General features: G+C 40.3%; 1 protein-coding gene across 1 annotated transcript in view; it reads left to right on the top strand.

Moving 5' to 3' along the window:
• The window catches only part of RAPGEF5 (Rap guanine nucleotide exchange factor 5), a 157,662-nt gene that overhangs the window by 45,065 nt on the left and 93,511 nt on the right, over window positions 1–19,086 (top strand). Inside the window, exons 7-8 of the mRNA XM_068209040.1 lie at window positions 370–418; window positions 16,596–16,672. Coding sequence (XP_068065141.1) covers window positions 370–418; window positions 16,596–16,672 — 126 coding nt within the window. The remainder of the gene's footprint in view (window positions 1–369; window positions 419–16,595; window positions 16,673–19,086) is intronic.

A 19,086-nucleotide genomic window follows, 5' to 3' on the forward strand; every position in this document is an offset into this window, starting at 1 on the left:
ACACAATAAATCCAGCATTACAGTGTGCTCATCAAAAGCAAAACAAATATGTAACAAGGAAAGGGAGAAGATTCAAGTGTGTACTTGTGAAAGAGATATGCTGTGCAAATAAATTACAGGACAGGCTACTGAATTGCCCACTCCCTAAGGAATGTGGGGTATTTACGTGAAATTTAAGTCACAGAATTCCCAGCTGAAAAGGAGATAGATTTGCTAGGAAAATTGACTGTAGTTTCAAAATCAGGCATAATTTCAAATGCAATTGATTGCTGCAAAGCACTGATAGCTCTTATCTTACCAGTGTTGCATTTTATTTTATTTAACTGTGCTAGGAACTATAACCATCCTTTTCTTTTCCTGATATTTTAGGTACAGAGAGAACTGGCTGCTGTCATTGCCTTGAAAGCAAGGAAGTCAGGTGAGTCAGGCTGAACTTCAGAGGGATTTTTGTAATGCTGTTCCCTGTTGTTATTTCTTGAAGTATCTGAATTGTCACTGCTGTCTTTTTAATATGGGGAAGAAAAGATGGTAATGGAGAATCTGTGTATACAGCACAGTGCAATTACAGTTAAGCTTCTCTCCATCCAGCTTATTACTTCTAACAACCTAGCTAATAAAATCAGTATCACTGTAGCACTTGGGTCTCTTTCTGGCCAAAATCACTATTTTCTCTAGGCTCGTGCTTTATAAAAAAAAGCTGACGTCTTTATTTGACTTACATTTAAGACAAATAAGTTGGTCATTTTCCTTTTTTTTTTTTTTTTAATCATTCAGTATCTCATGCCATCATCTTTTCTGCTTTTTACTGGCCCAGCCAGGTGTTTTTCTTACTGCTAAAGCAAAAGGACAACTTCATGCACAAAGGTGTTCTTCCTGCCTGTTCATCTGTATGGCTGGAGAGACAAGTCTCTGATCAGGGCAGGAGAAGGGAAAAGGCAATTGGAAGTCTCTGGCAGTAAAAGCACTCCCAGCAAATGCTGGTGTCATGGTGCAAAGGCACTGAAATACGTGGCTATCTCAGCTCCATCAGGGTTAGGTAGCACAGGCACTTTGGAAGGTAGAGTCTGCATTGCTGAGGCAAGGAAGGAGGCAAGGAAGCTGTGTCTTCCAGGAACTGCACAGGAACCAGCAAAACCTACTTGGCCAGACCTGACTCTTTACAGGGTTAATTCTCTGGTGTCTTCGTGCAGTGTCTTCTGTAGCAAGTTGAATGTATTTCTAAAGTAAGACAGAGGTGGAGTGGCCTTAAATTATTAGCGTGTTCCCAAAGCCATTGAAGTCTTTGAATACATTTTCACTGAGCGTCTCTTGTGATTTTCAGTGATTTTTCTAGAAATCAAAGTCACAGATCTTGTACTTCTCGAGCTATTTTCTGACTTGTTCATTGTGCTGCATCTCTATCAGTCTGTCTGTGGCTTACAAGTACAGCACAAAATTTACTACACACATGCACAGCACTCAGCATGGTATCATAACCTGGAGGCACTAAGAAGATGTGGCTGGTGTACCTGCAAATATTTTCTTGTGAAAATGTAAGTATTAAAAAAATAAATTCTAGACATAGTTTGATGCCGTTTTTTCCTGGAAATTGAAGTACCCATAAGTTATACCCACACTCATCTATAAATGTAAATCTGTAGAAAGTGAACACAAATGTGAGTGTTGATTCAGACCTGAATTGCTTCTGTGTGGAAGCTTTGCTTCTGAAAGTGCTGTAGTAGTTTATGATGTCAACACTCCTGGGCTGTTCGCCCTTACCTGGTGTCACCCCAGTCCCACCAGACTTGTAATGGCTGAACATGGAAATGCTTCTGCTGTGGTTCAGTGCAGAGGAAAACAGGTTATTTTAAAGAAGCGCTCAAGGTAATCTTTTGTTTTGCTGCTAAATGGGCTGAGCATGGTGACATGTACTTTTACTTCCTGCCTATGGAGGTATAATGAATCTCTCTGCTTTTAAGCAGTTTTGTCAGCAAATATTACTATGGCTATTAGCTATAAATAGAAGTCTTCCCCCCAGAAGAGTTGCTTTTAGCTTGAAGTTGCCTCTTATTTCCTTTTGGTGGATGGTTGTTAGAGGAGAAAATGGGGTGGGCGTTAGATTAGGTATGAGGTGCAAAAGATGAAAATCCAAAAGGATAATATCCCTTGGAGTCTCCTTTTTACTGGTGTAATTGCAATCCTCAATGAACAGCTAGAAATATTTCAGTTAAAAATCACAGCCTTAAAAAACCGAAGCTCCTTATAGAGCTTTGCAGTGCTGTCCAGCCTTTCCTAAGACATTAATGTAAACACTTAAAATATCTGTTCAGATCTGAACAAAAGATAACTCTTTAGTCAGTTTAACTAGTGTGTGCTTGTTGTTGAAATTTGCATTTCTTTTTGTCCCATCTTGGATGCCTGTAAAAAATGGGTGTATGATCAGGCATAACTGTAAGGTCTAATTTAAGTTAATGCCTTTAGTAAAGTAGGTGCAGAGTAAATTAAGGTGGTTGGTTATGCTCCTTTATTTTATTGCTGGTGGTTAAATTCACAGTGTAGCAGTTACTGTGAGTGATCCAGCTGTGGTGTGCTGTGTCTGGTGAAGTGAAGCACATTTCAGAGAAAGTATTTCTGGAGCTGTAAGCCACAGTATCTTTCAAAGATATTGTTCCTCTAATCCTCTCCAAGACTCCACATAATTCCAGGAAATAAGCCACCAAAAGTCAGACAAAGAATTTATTTTGGCTTGAAAAGAGTGGAACATGGCTTTTTGGGCCAGCTGCCCTGGGTAGCTTCCAGGCTGGTGTGAATGGCGTGGGAGCCTGGTTCATCCACCCTGGGATTCATGAGTGGGGAGGGCAGGTGATGGGCAGGGTCCTAACCTGCTGTCTGGAACCTGGCTGTAGAGGGTAATTGGTTCATTAATCAAAAGCTTTCCTAGAGATCAGCAGCCCCCTATCCCATTGAAAAAAAAAAAAAAAAAAAAAAAAAAAAAAGCATTTTTACCTAATGCAAGGACTATATAATATATTCCTGAATTAGTTTAATTTCTGGATGTACCTCTGCTCTGAGAGAGACCCTTCACAGTGATTTAATTGTACTAGAAAAACTGGCTGATTTAAGTTTTTGCATTATTTGATTATTTGTCTAGAACTGCTGTGGTAATCACTGTGTTAAGTTGCATGGAAAGCACTACGCAAGGACCTAAACACCACAGCTCCCTGTACAAGAGATGAAGAGGTTCCAAGCAGGAAGGTTTACTCTGTTTGTCGGGGGGGGGGGGGGGGGATTTTGCCTTTGGTTACCTGAATGAAATTAAATTGTTTTTGTTTAAATGAAGCTTGGGTTTGCTACCTAGTGTATGTATGCAACAGGTAGTAATTGAAACTATTACAGTTCTGATTGTGGCAGAGATTTCCACACTGTATCTGCTGACAAATACTGAGGTAGAGACCTGAACCTGCTGTAGGGTAGGGCGCAGTATCAAATTCTTGCTACTGCAGGATCTGACTTGATGGAGAATGTCTGCTATCAGAAAATAAAACACCAGTAGGGTGTGGGGTAGAATACCTTTCCCCAAGAGCTGTTCTTCTGTTCTTTCTGTGGTGTAGTAGAATAGGAGAAATTCATAAAACTGGCAGATGCTGAAAGAAAAATGAGGAACTTGAAAAATTAAAAAATTCTGCGCTGTGGGAAAAAAGCTCTGTTTTCATATTCCAGATGTGTACTGCAAGTATACCACTCTGATAACAAGGCATATGCTGACAGAGACATGCTTGAGAGCCTTCATGCAGAGGGAACTCAGCACTTTTAGTTTCTTGGCAAATAAAACTAAACCAGGGTAAAATAAGTAAATCCAAAGTGTTGATGGACCTCGGTAACACTGTTGGCTTGAAATCACATTTATATTTCATTAGGATAAAGCTCTCATGATAAAGGTGACCTAGGAGGGAGAAATGAGCTTGTGCAATTCTCTGTGGCTTATAAAAATGCATTGAAATAATTCTTGCCTAACCTTAGAAATAAACAGATTAAATGTTGTATTCTGTGGTTTGGTAGAAGGTCTTGGGGAAGCAAATAACTGGAGCAGAAAGGAACTTTTCCTTTAATTGTAGGCAGTTGGCATTAAATTGTTTTGTTTGTTTATACCTTGCTGGCTTCTGATAGCTTTTGCAAATGTGCTGAAACGTAACATAAATGCAGCCTCCCCTCTGAAGGTTTACAAGGGTTGGCATTTATCTCAATTGCTTGTCATGGCTCATGACATGTTTCTTATGTGTTAGAAGAGATGGTAGCTAAAACAAGGATAAAAAGCAGCAAATAGCCTAAGGCTGGAGGCTTTAGCTGGTGGCAAAGCTACGTGGGTACATGTGAACTGATCAAAACCTGTCACGTAGATGCTTTGTACTGCTGTTAATCCCATCCACAAACAAGATGCTTTGCATTTCTGTGCACAAACTGAGCTGCACCCCATGGCATCCCCCAGCAAATCCCTTTATAGAAAAAGGAATTTCTGTAACTTTATTTGTGCAAAGGATCAATTGATAAGAGCATGTTCTTTGTGTTTATGAATACAGGGGCTAATTAAGATAATAGCTGACAGGGTATGGATGAGTAGGAAGATGGTGACTCAGCTTCTCCCCAGGCACTGCAGGAGCAGCAGCAGGTCTGTGGGTGCTTCTCCCTCCCACTGTGAAGGCAGGGCAGCCACAAATGCCCTGTGTGTGGTTTTTCTCCCCCTTATGAATGATATTCAGGTTTCCACTATAAAATTAGATATATTTTAGTCATGCCATTCTTGAATTGGCAAGCTCCATTGATTTTTAATATGTCATTTACATTTTATTTATAATAATGTATAATAATTTATAATAATATTACTTTTGCGATGTATTAACTCCATATTTGAGACCTTCTGGATTGCCTCCACCCTATTCTTACATATATGTATGCATAGCCACCCTTCCCCTTTTCTTTTGTATTGCTTCTGTCAGAACCTAACTGCCTATGTGATTTGCTTTGTATTTTTATTTTAGTGCAGACAATTCAATAGGAAGCAGTCACTGGGGCTTGAGCTTTGCCAACATGAATGAAAAGCAAGCTGTGAACACCTATTCCTTTTCCCAGGCTCTGCACCACCTCTACAGCACTGCTGTCAGGGCTGATTGCGTGACCCGACTCAAACACACTGCAGGCAATGTCAGCCCGGTTAAACACATGAGAACAGTCAGCCTGGGTCAGGTTAAAAGTCCATCCAGCTACGCTCCTACCATGAGTGATGAGTAGGGGATGCTTAGAGTAGAGAAACAGAGCAAGTACACTTCTTCTGTACATACTTAGTATCTACCAGCCTGTGATAGAGGGATTTTGCTGTACCCACAGTGCTGTGGTAGGTAACTCATGCTGGACCTTTTCTCCATTAATTTATCAAATTGCCTTTTAAGCCTGCTTACACTCCTGACCTTCATCATCTCTGATGGCAGCAAGTCTCACAATTCACATGTGTAGTATGTTAAAATATATTTTTTCTTTTTTTTTTTTTTTAACGCATTCCCCATGACCCTCACTCTGTTTTGATGTAGCTCTTTGCTGACAGAGAGTGGTGAATAATCCATTCCCCATTTGTTGTTACACTATTCAGGATTTTGTGCACATCTGTCATACCCCTGGGAGTTGTCTCATTTCCCAGCTGTTTCACTAGTCATTCCTCATACAAAATCTCTTCCATTAAATCTGATTATCTTTGCTACATCTATTATATTACTTTTGAGATGGGGCAGGCAGAGCAGCATAGAGTATAGCAGCAACATGTGCTAGAGTTGACCCAAAGTGAGGGTGGCAGCTTCTTATCAGGGTGGAGAGGAGGAGGTGTGTGGGAAGGAGCCCAGTAAGACACTTTTGGCACCATTAAGTTGTTTTATCAGCTTAGTTAACTCAGAAAACCATATCTTTATCTTTCAGCCCATTTCCTCAAGTAGTACAGGCCCTTCTGAGACTTCTGGGTAAATTTATTCTACTATAATTAGCAGAAGTTTTGTCATATGGTGCTATCTGAATGTCCTATGCTATGTTATTCATTTTATTCACTTGTAGAAGTGTTTTTATATAGAAAATGAAAATCATTACAAGTTTTAGTTAGGTTTGTATACACACTTGAAAAATTACATAACAAATACCTGATCAAAGGTCATTTAAGAATGGACCAGTTCAGCACTGTGTGTAAATTTCAAACATATTAAGGCCTATTGAATTTACGTGTTTCATAAATAACCAGGTATTCAATATCTTTGGAGTAAAATGTGCATGCTTTGTTACCACTTGTGCCACTGAAAAAGGACCTAATGAGGTATGAAAAAACTTGGTCCTATTTACAGAATAAAGTGACAGTCATGTGCCAGAGAGGTGTGCATTTTCCCTTGTGAAAAAACTGAGAGAATTTGAAGGGTGGGAAAAGGGTAAATCAGTAGGATCTTACTGCTTTTCTGTTCTCTTCATATCTCTTTTCAATAGGTTTGCTTAGTTAAGTAGTACCTCATTCTATTACAACTCCCAGTTCCTCCAAGCACCCAGTTGTTTAAAGGAAGGGCTGAAATTAGTAAACTGTGTGGAATGAGAGTTCTTCTGCAAATTCTTCTGCAAATGATACTTACAAGATTCACCCTGGTGAAATGGCCACTTAAAGTGAAGGTGCAGGACTGTTTGTGCTTCTGTTAGGTCATGGTGACTGTATCTTTACTTATTCCCTGCCCACTGAAATGTGATTCAAAATAAAACTTCACCTGAAAACATAGCTAGCAATACTTTAAAAGTTACACTGTACTTTAGGGTCTTTCTTTAAGGTCTGTGATTTCAGGTCTTGAAGTAAGGATGGTGATCTTGGTTTGTTCAGCCTAGAGAAGAGGACTTCATGGTGGTCCCTCATGAGGGGAAGCGGAGGGGCAGCACTGATCTCTTCACTCTCGTGACTGGTGACAGGACTCAAGGAAATGGCATGGAGCTGAGTCAGGGGAGGTTTCGTTTGGATATCAGGAAAAGGTTCTCAGAGAGTGCTTGGGCACTGGAACAGGCTCCCCAGGGAAGTGGTTAGAGCACCAGCTGGTTCTGAGTTCAAGAAGCTTTGGGGCAATGCTCTCAGGCACATAGTGTGGTTTTGGGGTGTCCTGCTCAGGGATGATCCTGATGGGTCCCTTCCAACTCAGCATAATTTATGTGTGATTCTACGATTTTAAGTGTGTTTGCTTCTTTAAGCAATCATTTTAAAACATTTTGTGCCCTATTGAAGGGAATCCCTATCCCTAGGGGCCAGTGCAATACAATGATGTATTCCATCACATGGGATTCTTCCATTATTCCTGAGATTAAGCACACCCAGAAAATGACAGCATTTCAAAAGGGCAGGATCAGACCCCTTCTAGACCTGGGGAATGATGCTCATTTGTGCCCACCCTGGGTGAGGCTGGGGGTGAGAAAGCCCTGGTCAACATCAGTGAAGGAACTACACAGTAACACTTACCAGCTGTTGTGTATTCAACAGCTGATAGAAAGCAGAATGGACTCAGACTTGGAAAAAGAAGGAAAAGAGCTCTCTGCTGGGAATTGTGGTGAGAGGGACTTTGGCAGTTTATGGTTTTGTTTTTGCAGTTGTAGAACCTTGGGCATAGATCTTTCTGTGTAATCTAAGGTACTCACATAGAAGAAACCAGCAATGCAGAGTAGCTGTGTAGGGGAGAGATATTTTGCATGTATGCAAAAAGAGACAGCACAGTAAGGTCGCAAAGACAGCAGTTGTGCAAAAAACAACCCCCAGGTGAATGTTTTGTTTACTGGGGTTTTGGGAGAGGCATTTACAATGAGTTCACAGAATTTATTTATTCAGAGTCCTCTTTGTTTCCTGCTCCTTTCCTGGCCGCGCCTGGGGGATGTTTCCATGGAAAAGAGCCCTGTTTCACTTTGCACCAGCCTGCTCAACAACTGCCCATACCTCCTTGTTTGATGTGTTCCCAGCAGCCATTCTCTGATCATTTAATGGGGTCTTTCTTCTCCATCTTTCTATCATCTCGTTTCAGACAAAACTGTTATAGGTACATTCACTACCACGTGATTTTAAAAAAAATTTTTAAATATCATGCACATGAGAACAAATATCTACAATTACTGGATAAAATTTAAAACTTTCTGCATTCAAGCATCAAATGGTTCCCCTTGAGCTGCAGTTGGTACAAAACCCCTTGATTTTGTCTGTTCCTGCACTAATCCTACAGCATTTTCATATAATTTTTCACTTTTTTTCCTCCATGATAAAAAGTATGATGTCATATGTTCACAAGGTGAGTATAAAATATGGCTTTATCTTTGCATGCATCACAAAGGGCCAGGCATTGAAAACCAAATTTCCTCTGGCCACATGAATCAACAGTAGTTATCTATTAAAAAATGCCTATCTCATTTAGCCAGAGGTGTTTTACAAATTTTGTTGTTCAATTGCACCACTACCTTGCATGGAATATGGACCTTCAAAGCCAGATATAAGAACCTGGGGCTTTGGTTCTTATAAATAAAATAAACAGGAGTTTATTTTATTTATATTAAACTAACAAAACCAGTTGTACAATAATGTGAAAAGACCATTATCTAACTGAGCTGGGAAATATTGGTGGCTTTACTTGGTACACTCATTTTTTAATTTATAATGGCTATATAATGTAGGCAGGCCTGAGCCTCATTTAAACTAAAGTTTGTCCTTCCTGTGGTCATTTAGAAGCAGTGGGAAGGAATGGTGCCTTAACGGTGATCAGCAAGACCAAATCTACATCTGCCAGCCTCCTTTCTTACCACAGTGGTTTTGCTCTGTTTAGATTGCAGTTACCTACCCTTGCTGTTATCTGTTCCTTTTGATAAACTCTGAAATGAGAGGAAATGCTCTTGCATCATTTTCTGGAGTCCTGTTTCCTCTTTGAGATTTGAGAAATGGCTTGTAGCACTAGGACCCTTGGGAACTTCTTTTTCTGCATGGAAACTAATCAGAATAATGAGTACCCTCTGTGCAAATTCAGTATTAGTTCTACACCTAAGGTCAAGCAGAAGTTAATGACTATTTTTTAAGTACAGAAGTCAGTTATGAGACCAACATTACATTTCACACTTTTGTAATTGTAAAATAAAATGCTGGAGTAATTTATGTTAAATTGATTTAAACTACAAAGCATAAATATCATAGCATCCCTGATTAGGGCTTGAGAGAAAATGGCATCGTTGTCACTTGTGCAATAGTTCATTCATTGATTTACAAGTACCTTTATTCCATCTTGTGCTTGCTGTGCTTTTTACATACAGAGGTGCTGAACAATGCTGTAAGTGGGAGTCTGTCTCTAATAATTTTTGCATTTTCTTTGTTTCTTTAATTAGCTGATTTACTCAGCTGATTGCACAGCTGTCTGGGCAACACCCCCCCAGGGGTCTGCCAACTGTTTCAGAGATATGTAATGTACTCAGTGAAGGGAAATCTGTATGATAATTTGCATGTATATATGCAGAAGTAGTGGGAAGGAATAAGAAAGCTCAAAGGCAATTTTTATATTGCTAATAAAAGGAAACATGTTAAGGATGAGCTTAAAAAGCTTTCTCTTTTCAGTAATTTCTGTGAAAAGATTACCCTTTCATGGTAAATAAGGAACCAATTCTCAGTTGGAAGGTTTTGTTCCTGGGATTATTGCTCTCTTACAAGCAGCTTTTGGGAATTTCAGAGATACTCGGTGCTTGTTAGTTTTCCCCTTTAGTTTGGAAACAGAACTTGGAAAATGCAGGAACATGCATGAGGATGTGGTCTGGTCTAAAATGGTCCCCAAATCTGAGGTTTACAAAGCATTTACTGGCTGCTCATCTTCTTTTCCATTGCTCAGCACTAGTGCTCTACATAGCCTAGAGGATCTGGCTTTTAGTTTTCCCAGTGGTGTCAGTATGAGCTATTCATTTTTTTCCACTCTGATAAATTAATAAGCATCAGCAAACATTATAACACTGTCAAACAGCTCAGAGCTGCCATAGTAACCAACCTCTCCAGAGCTTGCTGTATACCCTCCACAAAGAACAACAAGGGATATCACAAGTTCCATTGTTCAAAATAACAGTAAAGTTTTCAAAAATGATAAAATCAGCTTAGTTATGTGATTTAAAAAATGAAATGGGGGGTTGTTTTTTTTTTCTTAAAAGCTTCATGCCAGCAACTTTTTTTGGGAAAAAACCCAAAACAAAACAAAATTAAATCCAGAAGAGAAACAAACATTCCTTTTAAAAATTTGAAATATAAGAAGAATGCTAGAAGTTTTGAGCTTCTCAGCAGCTGACAATAAATCAACTAGTGCAGGCTGCTGGCAATTCTGGAGCCTTCTCCCCAGGGAATATTCTTGCAGATTCCTGCGGTCTTGTTGGTTTGACAGGGACAAAAAAACTCCCACAACAGGCTATAACCATCCAGCAGGGATGAGGCAGTGAAAGTCTGTTGGCTTGTCAAATAAACAAAGTCCTTGTGTTCAGAAGTAGTCTCTTTAACTCTTCCAAGGTGGGAATGTGTCTCCTATCTGCACGCCGGTGCCTTTTACTTACTGGCTAGATAAAAGAGATTCATACATGAATTGTGATCACAGAGTACTGAAAAGACTGAAATCATACAAAGGGCAGACTAGTTTGATGTTCTCGGATGTTAGCAGGTTAAAGAACAATGCTAAATAATAGATTAATGTCTGCATTTGAAATGAAGGAGCATCTCTGAGTACATAAGCGATGTAGCCTTAGGGGTGATCGAGCTTTGTATGGCAAGCAGAGCTACCTCTGGAGAGGCTGCGGGGCCAGTGAAGTCCCCATGCAGCCTGTGCAGTCCCGGCTGAGCCTGGCAGTGTTTGTGCAGCTGCAATCCCCCACGCTCAGCTGCTACTGAGGCTGTGCTGGAGGGTTTGCAGCGGGCTAAGCGAGTTTGGTCCTAGGAGCAGCCTAGGGCAGTGCAGAAGCATGTCTGCTGAAGGTGGTTTATGGGCTCTTGTCCCCAAAGATCAGGCGGTCCTGTCCCCAGAGATGGATTTCATAGCAAGCTCCAGGGCTGCAGCTGGGGTTGCGTGGCACAAGGGGTCTGGCAGCAGCGTTACCTGGCAGCAGTGTCCTGTCCCCCTGCCTGCTGCCTGGGTATTCTGTTCTCAGCCAGGTCATCAAACCCAGCCGGCTTAGTGGTGATCCTCTGCCATCCGCAAATCATCAATGCTTTATGGTAGCACAGAGGGGGAGCAGTCAGTACAGGGGTGTGGGACAGCCAGCAGGGATGGGGAGCTAAACTGGAATGGCCATGTGGGTGCCATCCACAGCCAGCTGCTTACAGATGGGCATGTCCTTGCCTGTTGTTCAGCAGCAAAATGGTTAACTGTGATGGCAGTCCTTTCTTAAGCATTTAAATAATTAGCTTTCACAGTTAACACCCTATTAAGCCAAAGGAGGAAGTTCACACCTCTCCTGGTGTTATTGTTCCAGTCTAGCTGGCTGCAGCAGCGGAATGACGCTAGTGCCTTGGTTTGTGTTGAGAAGGTTATCTTTGCAGCCAGAAGGGGTAGAAAGAAGAAATTTCATTTATAGAGAAGGAAGAAAGCACAATAAAGCAAAGCCTCTGGGAAGATAACAGCGCTGTGGGTTCCAGGAGTTGCTTTATGTGTGGATTTTTTTAAACTGTCCTTCCCACTTTCAGTTGAGCAAATGATTCTGCAATATTGAACAAGATGAAGCATTAAAATGAAATAATGTGCTTGTAATATTATGTGACTTTTAAAAATCTTACTCATCAAATGTAATTAATGTAATTAATTACCTTCAAGTTTGTGGCATAAAGAAGAGTGTGTCATGGAGGCACTGTTCTGTGGGAAACCTTGGCAGATTCTTCCATAGGCAGGAGAAGGTTTGTAGTGCTGCTGGTGTCTGTTGTTACCCTCAGTGGGTGCCAGCCTGTATAGCTAAGGTGGCCCTTTTAGCATGTATGTTGTGCTCCTTGATGCTGGAAAGACAAATCCCTTCCAATGCCTTGAATCTACACTAAACTTTGGGGCACACTGTAAAAGCAGGAGGGAACACACTTGGTTCCAGTGTGAGCTGTGGTTACGTTCCCTTTCCTTTTACACCCCCGTGTGATGGCTGATTCTGCTGTAGTAGCAGGTACAAAATAATTTCTTTTGGTTTCTTATTTCTTCATTATTCTTTTCTGCTGATTGAATGATCTGAAATGGAATTACTAAAGGACAAACCTCTCCCCCACAGGAGTTCTCTGTGCTAATATAAGTTTACAGAAGAATCTACTAGTAAAATCTCAGCTCTGCTCTGTGGGGCCACCAGGAGCTCAGATCAGATGATGGCCCTTGTGATCATGAAGTGACCATAAAACATCAAAATCCAGAATTCCCTTGACTAATTTGCAAACAGACATATTTGAACTGCACATTAGCAAGCTAATGCTCATTTGACATATTTTTTTTCATTCATGGTGACCTTTTTTCTAAAGGAGAAATGCTGCAGGTAGAAAAGGGAATTGATCACTTTACATTTGTTTGTATTTCTTTCTTGTCTCAAGCTGAATCTAAACATAACATTAAATAGATACATATTGATCAGGGTAAACTACCTTTGCCTTTCCCTGTTATTGCTGCTTTGTAAAATATGCTAGGATATTTGTATCAGGGAGCAAAGCTGGGTTTATGGTGGTGGAGAAGGAAACGTTTGGCTCAGCTCCAAAGTTCACAACGTTTTTTGTATGTACAATTCCAGAATCAGCATTTGCCTGGGAAAGTCTTTCCCATCCCACCCTAAGCTTCCACTTGCTTTTCTATGGTCGAATTTGCAATGTCAATTTTTTACTCAAAAAAATAAATGGCCAGCTAACAGTAAGTAGAAAATTATCTTTGAATTCTTATATTTTGTGACCGAACTTGTATTGCATGCACAATAACCCATGAGAGCAGTGCCTGGGCCAATTCAAGGAATGCCTATGAGTTGTTACTGGGTTAGAAGGCATACTGTGTCCAAAAATACTGCTATCAATTTTTTACGTGTATGTGATGGCCCCTGGTAACATACATTTCTAAAGATACCAGAATATTTTAAGAAATATGTGGATTTTCTCTGTTTTATAGACAAAACACATAGTAACCTTTTCCTACAGAAGCCAAGAAAATATAATTAAGGGCTGCTGTTTGTCTGTGTGGCCACTTCGGCCTTCAAGGGACTGTGTTCCTGTGATGGGAAAAAGGTATGAGAGATGGTGTGATCCCTTGAGTGTTGCTCCCTGGGTGAAGTTAAATGGTTTAGTTGTGGCTGGTTCCTATGGATTTGAATGAGAGGCAAGGAAGACAAAAAAAATCAAGTTTGAGATGGAAATTTCATGAAAGAGGTCAAATGCTCCTTCTCTCCCAAGAGAGCTGCAAGAACGTCAGTGTGAGGTCTGTTGTTTTGTTTTTTTTTTTTTTTCCTTTAAGAAAATATTTACGGCTTCTTTTCTACATTCCTTACACAGTCTAAACAACATTGAAGCCAAAGAGAGCTGGCTCTGGATGATAAACTTATTCAGGTTTTTTTAGAGTTGAGTTGTGAAATTGCTGATAAAAAAACTTTTCCTTTTTTAAAATTTTAAGCCATTCACTTAGAGTGCACATAAACTGAGGCAATTTTCTCATCACCTTAAAAATTGCTAATCATGTTAAAATCATCCAATACTCAAGGACAGCTGTATTCATTGGGGGTTGTGGACATGCACCCTCTTTCTCTTCCCCTTTGTGCTAGGTAAGAGATCTTGCTGCTCTCAGTTCTGGGTATTTGCTGCTTGTCACTGTCTCCCTGGCCAGCCACCATCCCCTCACCTGCCTGCCCAGCCAGGTCAGCCAGAGGTGCTGCTCCCTGAATGTCTGCCTGTTCACTTTGGTTGAAGATGCTCTGGGGTGTTTGCCCTGGCACTGGGCAGGGAAGGGGACACTTGTAATCGAGGCCTGTGACAAGAAGCCAGTTGGCAGGCACTAACCTTTTCCCCTGGCACAGCTGTTTGTGGAGCTCCCATCTGCTCAGGACTGTGGAAAAGCTGGCTGGATCAATGTAAATCACTTAAACCTCGAGGCATGGCCGTGTTACCAGCAAGGTGCCACTCCTCTAAATGCCATGATTAATAGCTGGAGTCTGGGGGATGTTTTGCCCATGAGTGCCTACAGCAAACTGATTATAGAAGAAATCAGAAAATTGAAAGGAGAACTGGGGAAATGTTCTGCTAATGCAGACTTAACAATTTGAGAAATTGCTCAAACAACCAATTTTTAGCATTTGTTAATGCCTTCCGGCATTGTAGCATTCCTGTCTCAGGCACGTTGTACTGTAGGGGTCAACAAATCAATGTCCTGAATGCTCCATGTCTGCCGCAGTGGCAGTGGGTAGAACAGGGTCATGCATGTGTGGGACTGTGCAAGAGGATGAGACAACTCTTGGGGAGGAAGGCTGGGAGATAGGTTACACAGGACGGTACTGTACAGACCCCCCAGCCTGGCTGGATAAAGTAGGTTGCCTTTAGAAACCCTGCCCTGCACCAGAAAAGCAGGGATCACACATGGCTGCTCAGGCCATCCCTCTCATTACTGGATTATGATGTTGTTCCTTTTCCAGGCTGGGGCAGAGATATGCCACAATATCCCAAGAGTGTTTTGGTTTTGCCTAGCTTTAAATGTGCTGGGATCTAATGCCCATTATACATGCTGTCTGTTGCAGCTATAGTCTGACCCCGTGTTCTCAGTATTCACCTTGCATTTCAGAGGTTTGCTGGTAAAGTGATGCCTGCAAACCCAGTGGTGAAGATTTATGTCAGAAATCTGATAATGGATTTTAAAAGAGCCTATAATGGAATAAACTGTATTGACAGAATGACTTATTTCCCTTTATATAATTGCATTTTTATTACCTTTTGTTTTTATAGCATAACTGTGAGGGAAGAAACAAAATTATATCCTATATGGCATAGCAATATCAGCAGCAATCCTGCCACAAGAAAAAATAAATCCGTACAATTTATTTTAGAGATCAAAAACAGTCCAAAGTTACTTTTAAGTTGCTAAATGCTGCCTAAATGTTAGGCTGCTTTTTGTCTGCAGCAGATCCAGAGCACCCATGCAGACACACCAAGCTGGACCTCATGGTTCACATTAGGTGCATGAGCTTGGCCAGGATGACCTGGTTATATCTGGAGATTCAGGCTGAGGGCTGAGGATTGCATAGGTGAGGATGCCTGGTGAGGGTGGTACTGCTACCTGCCAGCCCTTCTCCTGCTCCCTTTGCTCATCAATCAAATTCTGGGCTGTCTCAGCTCACAGACATAGTTTTAAGGCAACACAGGACTGGTGATCCTTGTCTGAATACACTGTGCTGTGGGCTGTGGCTGTTCAGATGCAGCCTGATGAGCAGCTCAGGTACACAGGGGGGAAGGAGAGAGGAGGTGGGCAGGAGGAAGCGCACCAGCTCAGCCCTCCCACCCATCCATCAAAGCCGTGAGCCGTGAGGTGCTTTTCTAAATGTGATAGCTCTGCTGCTTCAAGGACACTTCTGGTGTCACAAATGCTGTGGCTAAACCAGGAAATCACTCAATATGTCCTCAAGATCAAAGATATTTGAGAGTGATTCTTCTAAGATGATGTGTACAGTATAAGGTAAAGTCACTTTGCATGTGTTTCCTTGGGTCTGACTCTCCCAACCTGTCACATTTCAGAACATCTGAGGGTCAATGTCCCACCAAAATATAGCAGGTGGCTGTGCTGACTGAAAGGGTAGCTTGGGGTATAGATAGTAGAACTGCCTACAGATGAAGCTGTTTGCAATACAGAAGTCTGAGGTGTTCTTTCATAAGAGGTTCCTTGTTTCTTTAGCTGGATAAACTCCTAGCTCTGGTTTTGACCCTTCAGGGGATTACAAGTTTGATACAAAATTTTAAAGTCTAGCAAAACTTGCTGGTTTTAAGTGATTTAAATCATGTTAATTGCGTGAGGTTGCTGGTTTCTTCTACTGTGCCAGCAGCAAAGAACTTTTGATAAAACATCTCCTGCTACCCTTTATTTCTGGAGATTACTTTCATAGCTAGTGGTGATGTTTGTTCAGACTGGCATCACTTTTCTTACGAAGAATTTTCCAAGTCTGGGGTGAGGGATAAATCTGCTTTTTTTGTTTAGTCTGACCTGACCTTCTGCAATGTAATGGAAGAAGAGAGACACTGTATTTTTTTATTGCTTACGAGTCATGATATCTTGTTACAATGTATGGAAAAGTGGCATTATCTTAAATGTTATTGTTTTATCAGAACAAACAGTAACAATGACTGTAACTATTTAGTATTGGATTTTACTGCGTGGGGAAAAATAAAGTATACTGTATTTAGCATTTTTCCAAACCCACTTAAGGTGTACCTTATAGAATCTGTCCAAAACCACTCCAGGAGTTAACTAGAATGCTGAAGTTTAAACATTCCTTGAATGGTCATCCTATTTGATCTAAAGTGGGCCATACCACTTTGCTGCTTTTTGTGATTTAAACCTGCCTGCTTCCAATATATTCCTCTTTCTTATTTTTAGCAATTCATCAAAATGAAGAAAACAGCAGTCAAGAAATAAGAAGACCAGGAGATCTCAAGGATACCTCTGATGCACAGGTACATGTGTAAGATTAATGGAGTCTTAGGAATGTTTCCAGATCTACAAGTTGAAGAACTGCTTTCAATAGCTCTGGGAAATGGATTTTCCTAGATGTTCTGTGCAGGGAGCATGCAGGAGGGAGAGTCTGCTGGATCTCATCTTATGTGACTATTTAGAATAAGATGGATGATTATTCTGGGAATTAATCCCATGATGTTGCAATTGGAAGCATTCTTCAGCTATCTTTCTGCTCCTTTTGGATAATACACATAGCATATACCAGATGTGAAAATAAAATGAGATGTGTTTTAGGAGGCAAGGGCATATGACATTTTGATTGAATTTTAATCCCTGTAAGTAGACATGCAATAAAATAGGGATACTTATTAGTCACTCAAGTGCAAGCAACAACCTTCTTTTTTTTCCTAACTGCCCTCATTTACAACCAAAGCACACTTCTGGATATTGCTCAGAAGAAACTAAACTGCCTTTTAGAGCATTTTATTGTGGGATTGCTTACCCTTTTTAATTCTGTGAATATTTTTTGATTAATCTGCAATTCATTCAATCATTCCATTCATGCATTCAAGCTGTGCAAGTGTAAATGTATTGCTCATTGTACTGGTACTAATTATTGCTTTTAATTTAAAATTGATTTTTCCCAGTCTTGACTGTTTTTTTTTCCTTCTGTTTCTCTTGCAAATATTATGTTCCCCACCAGTTGCCACCTTTTCTCCTTCCCCTATAGGCAGCTTGCAGTTCCTGCCTCTGATTTATCTCTCTAACATCTTGCCAAACTGAAAAGTTGTGTGCAAGAAAGACAGGATTTATGCTGATGTCTGTGGACAAGCCTAGCTGAAAGGGTACAAGCCATGTAGCCAAGAGTGCATTACAGAGATAAAGGAAGGACCCAGCAGGAAACACTGACCTCACTGCACAAAAAAATTGGCTTTCTGGTTTTTTGTTGGTTTTTTTTTGGGGGGGGGAGGGGGAAGGGAAAGGATTTCATGTATTCTCAGTTCTACTTAGTTGGTGTAGTTATTACAGTTTTTGAAAGTGTTTATTCCCATTCATGACATAGACAATGCACATGCAAATCTCCTATGTAAGCCAGCTAATAAGATTACCTGGAATAATTAAAAAAGCCCATAAAAATTTATTATTGGGGTATTGATTAACCCAGATTTTAATTGACTGGAAACCAGCTTCTAAAATTTGAAAAAATATGAAACACATTTAAAATTGTACAATTATTAAATGAGCAGTTAACAAAAGCATTCATGTGCTCTGCTGGGAGGAGGGCAGGAGTGTTATCAAAGCAGTGGTTGCTCCAGTTTGTTAACACCGTAAAAATGACATCCAGTGAAGGCCAAATACAGTTTGTTTTAAAGGAGTGAATGATTTTTCACTTTAGTGGGACTGGAGCAAAGCAAGGCATCCTGCCTTTTGAGACAGTGGCGCATGGGTTTTCAGTGGCAACATTAAGTTTTCAGGTTGATTAAAGGTGAAGTCAGTAATAATTATATTTTTTTCACCAGCTAAAGAAAGAGAGAAAGGCACGGTGAAAGAAAACCAAACCACCACAAACCTTCTATTAATAGAATTGAAGGATGTGGTACCTGCTCTAAACACTGTTCTCTGGGAGAGAGGCTTGATTTACACTTGAATTAGTTAACAAAACTGGTAGAAGTGTGGAAAAAATGGTAAGGGGACTTTCAAAAGCAAACATGCTGTAAACAATGTAAATTATGTAAATAAAAGATCCCATTTGTCTTCCTAGAGATGTGTTAATTCACCTCTTATGTCATTGCTAGGATGTTCATTTATGACCTATGCAGAGGGAATATTTTCTGATGGATATGCCGAAACAGAAAGTATCTTGTGAGCATCTTCCTTTTCCCACCCTCAGTAGTGACTGATTTCCTTTTGTTTCCATTAAGCTTTTTAAAATTTCATTTCAAATATTACATAAACACACTTAATTATAGTAATTTTGAGCCCTGAATGGTAGTAAAGCTTTACTATAAGGTACATTCTTTTATCATTCATTAAGGTAAAGCCAGTTGAACTATGCAACTTTTTGATTTTTCACCTTCACATATGTCAGCAATTGTATCTGTTTTGGTCTATGCGAATTATGGGTCTAAGCACCAACAAGGGTTTTGGAGGATGTGTGCCTGCACAAAATGGAAAAATAAAATTGTGCTTTGCAAGTAGGGTGACTTGCCTTTACCCTTTTGTTTAAAAGCTTTCAAAGTATTGCCTGAAAATTAAATTTGCATTGAGAAGTTAAAATGACCAGTAATTGGATACTGTCAACATTTTCCTAACCAGGTTTTAGAAGCTGTCATCAATTAATTATTTAATTGACTTGGATGTTTTCTTACAAGTATTTAGCAGAAATATTTATAGTGGAAAGTCAGCATAAGTG

Source organism: Anomalospiza imberbis, chromosome 1, assembly GCF_031753505.1.
Source record: "Anomalospiza imberbis isolate Cuckoo-Finch-1a 21T00152 chromosome 1, ASM3175350v1, whole genome shotgun sequence".
Classification (NCBI taxonomy): Eukaryota; Metazoa; Chordata; class Aves; order Passeriformes; family Viduidae; genus Anomalospiza; species Anomalospiza imberbis.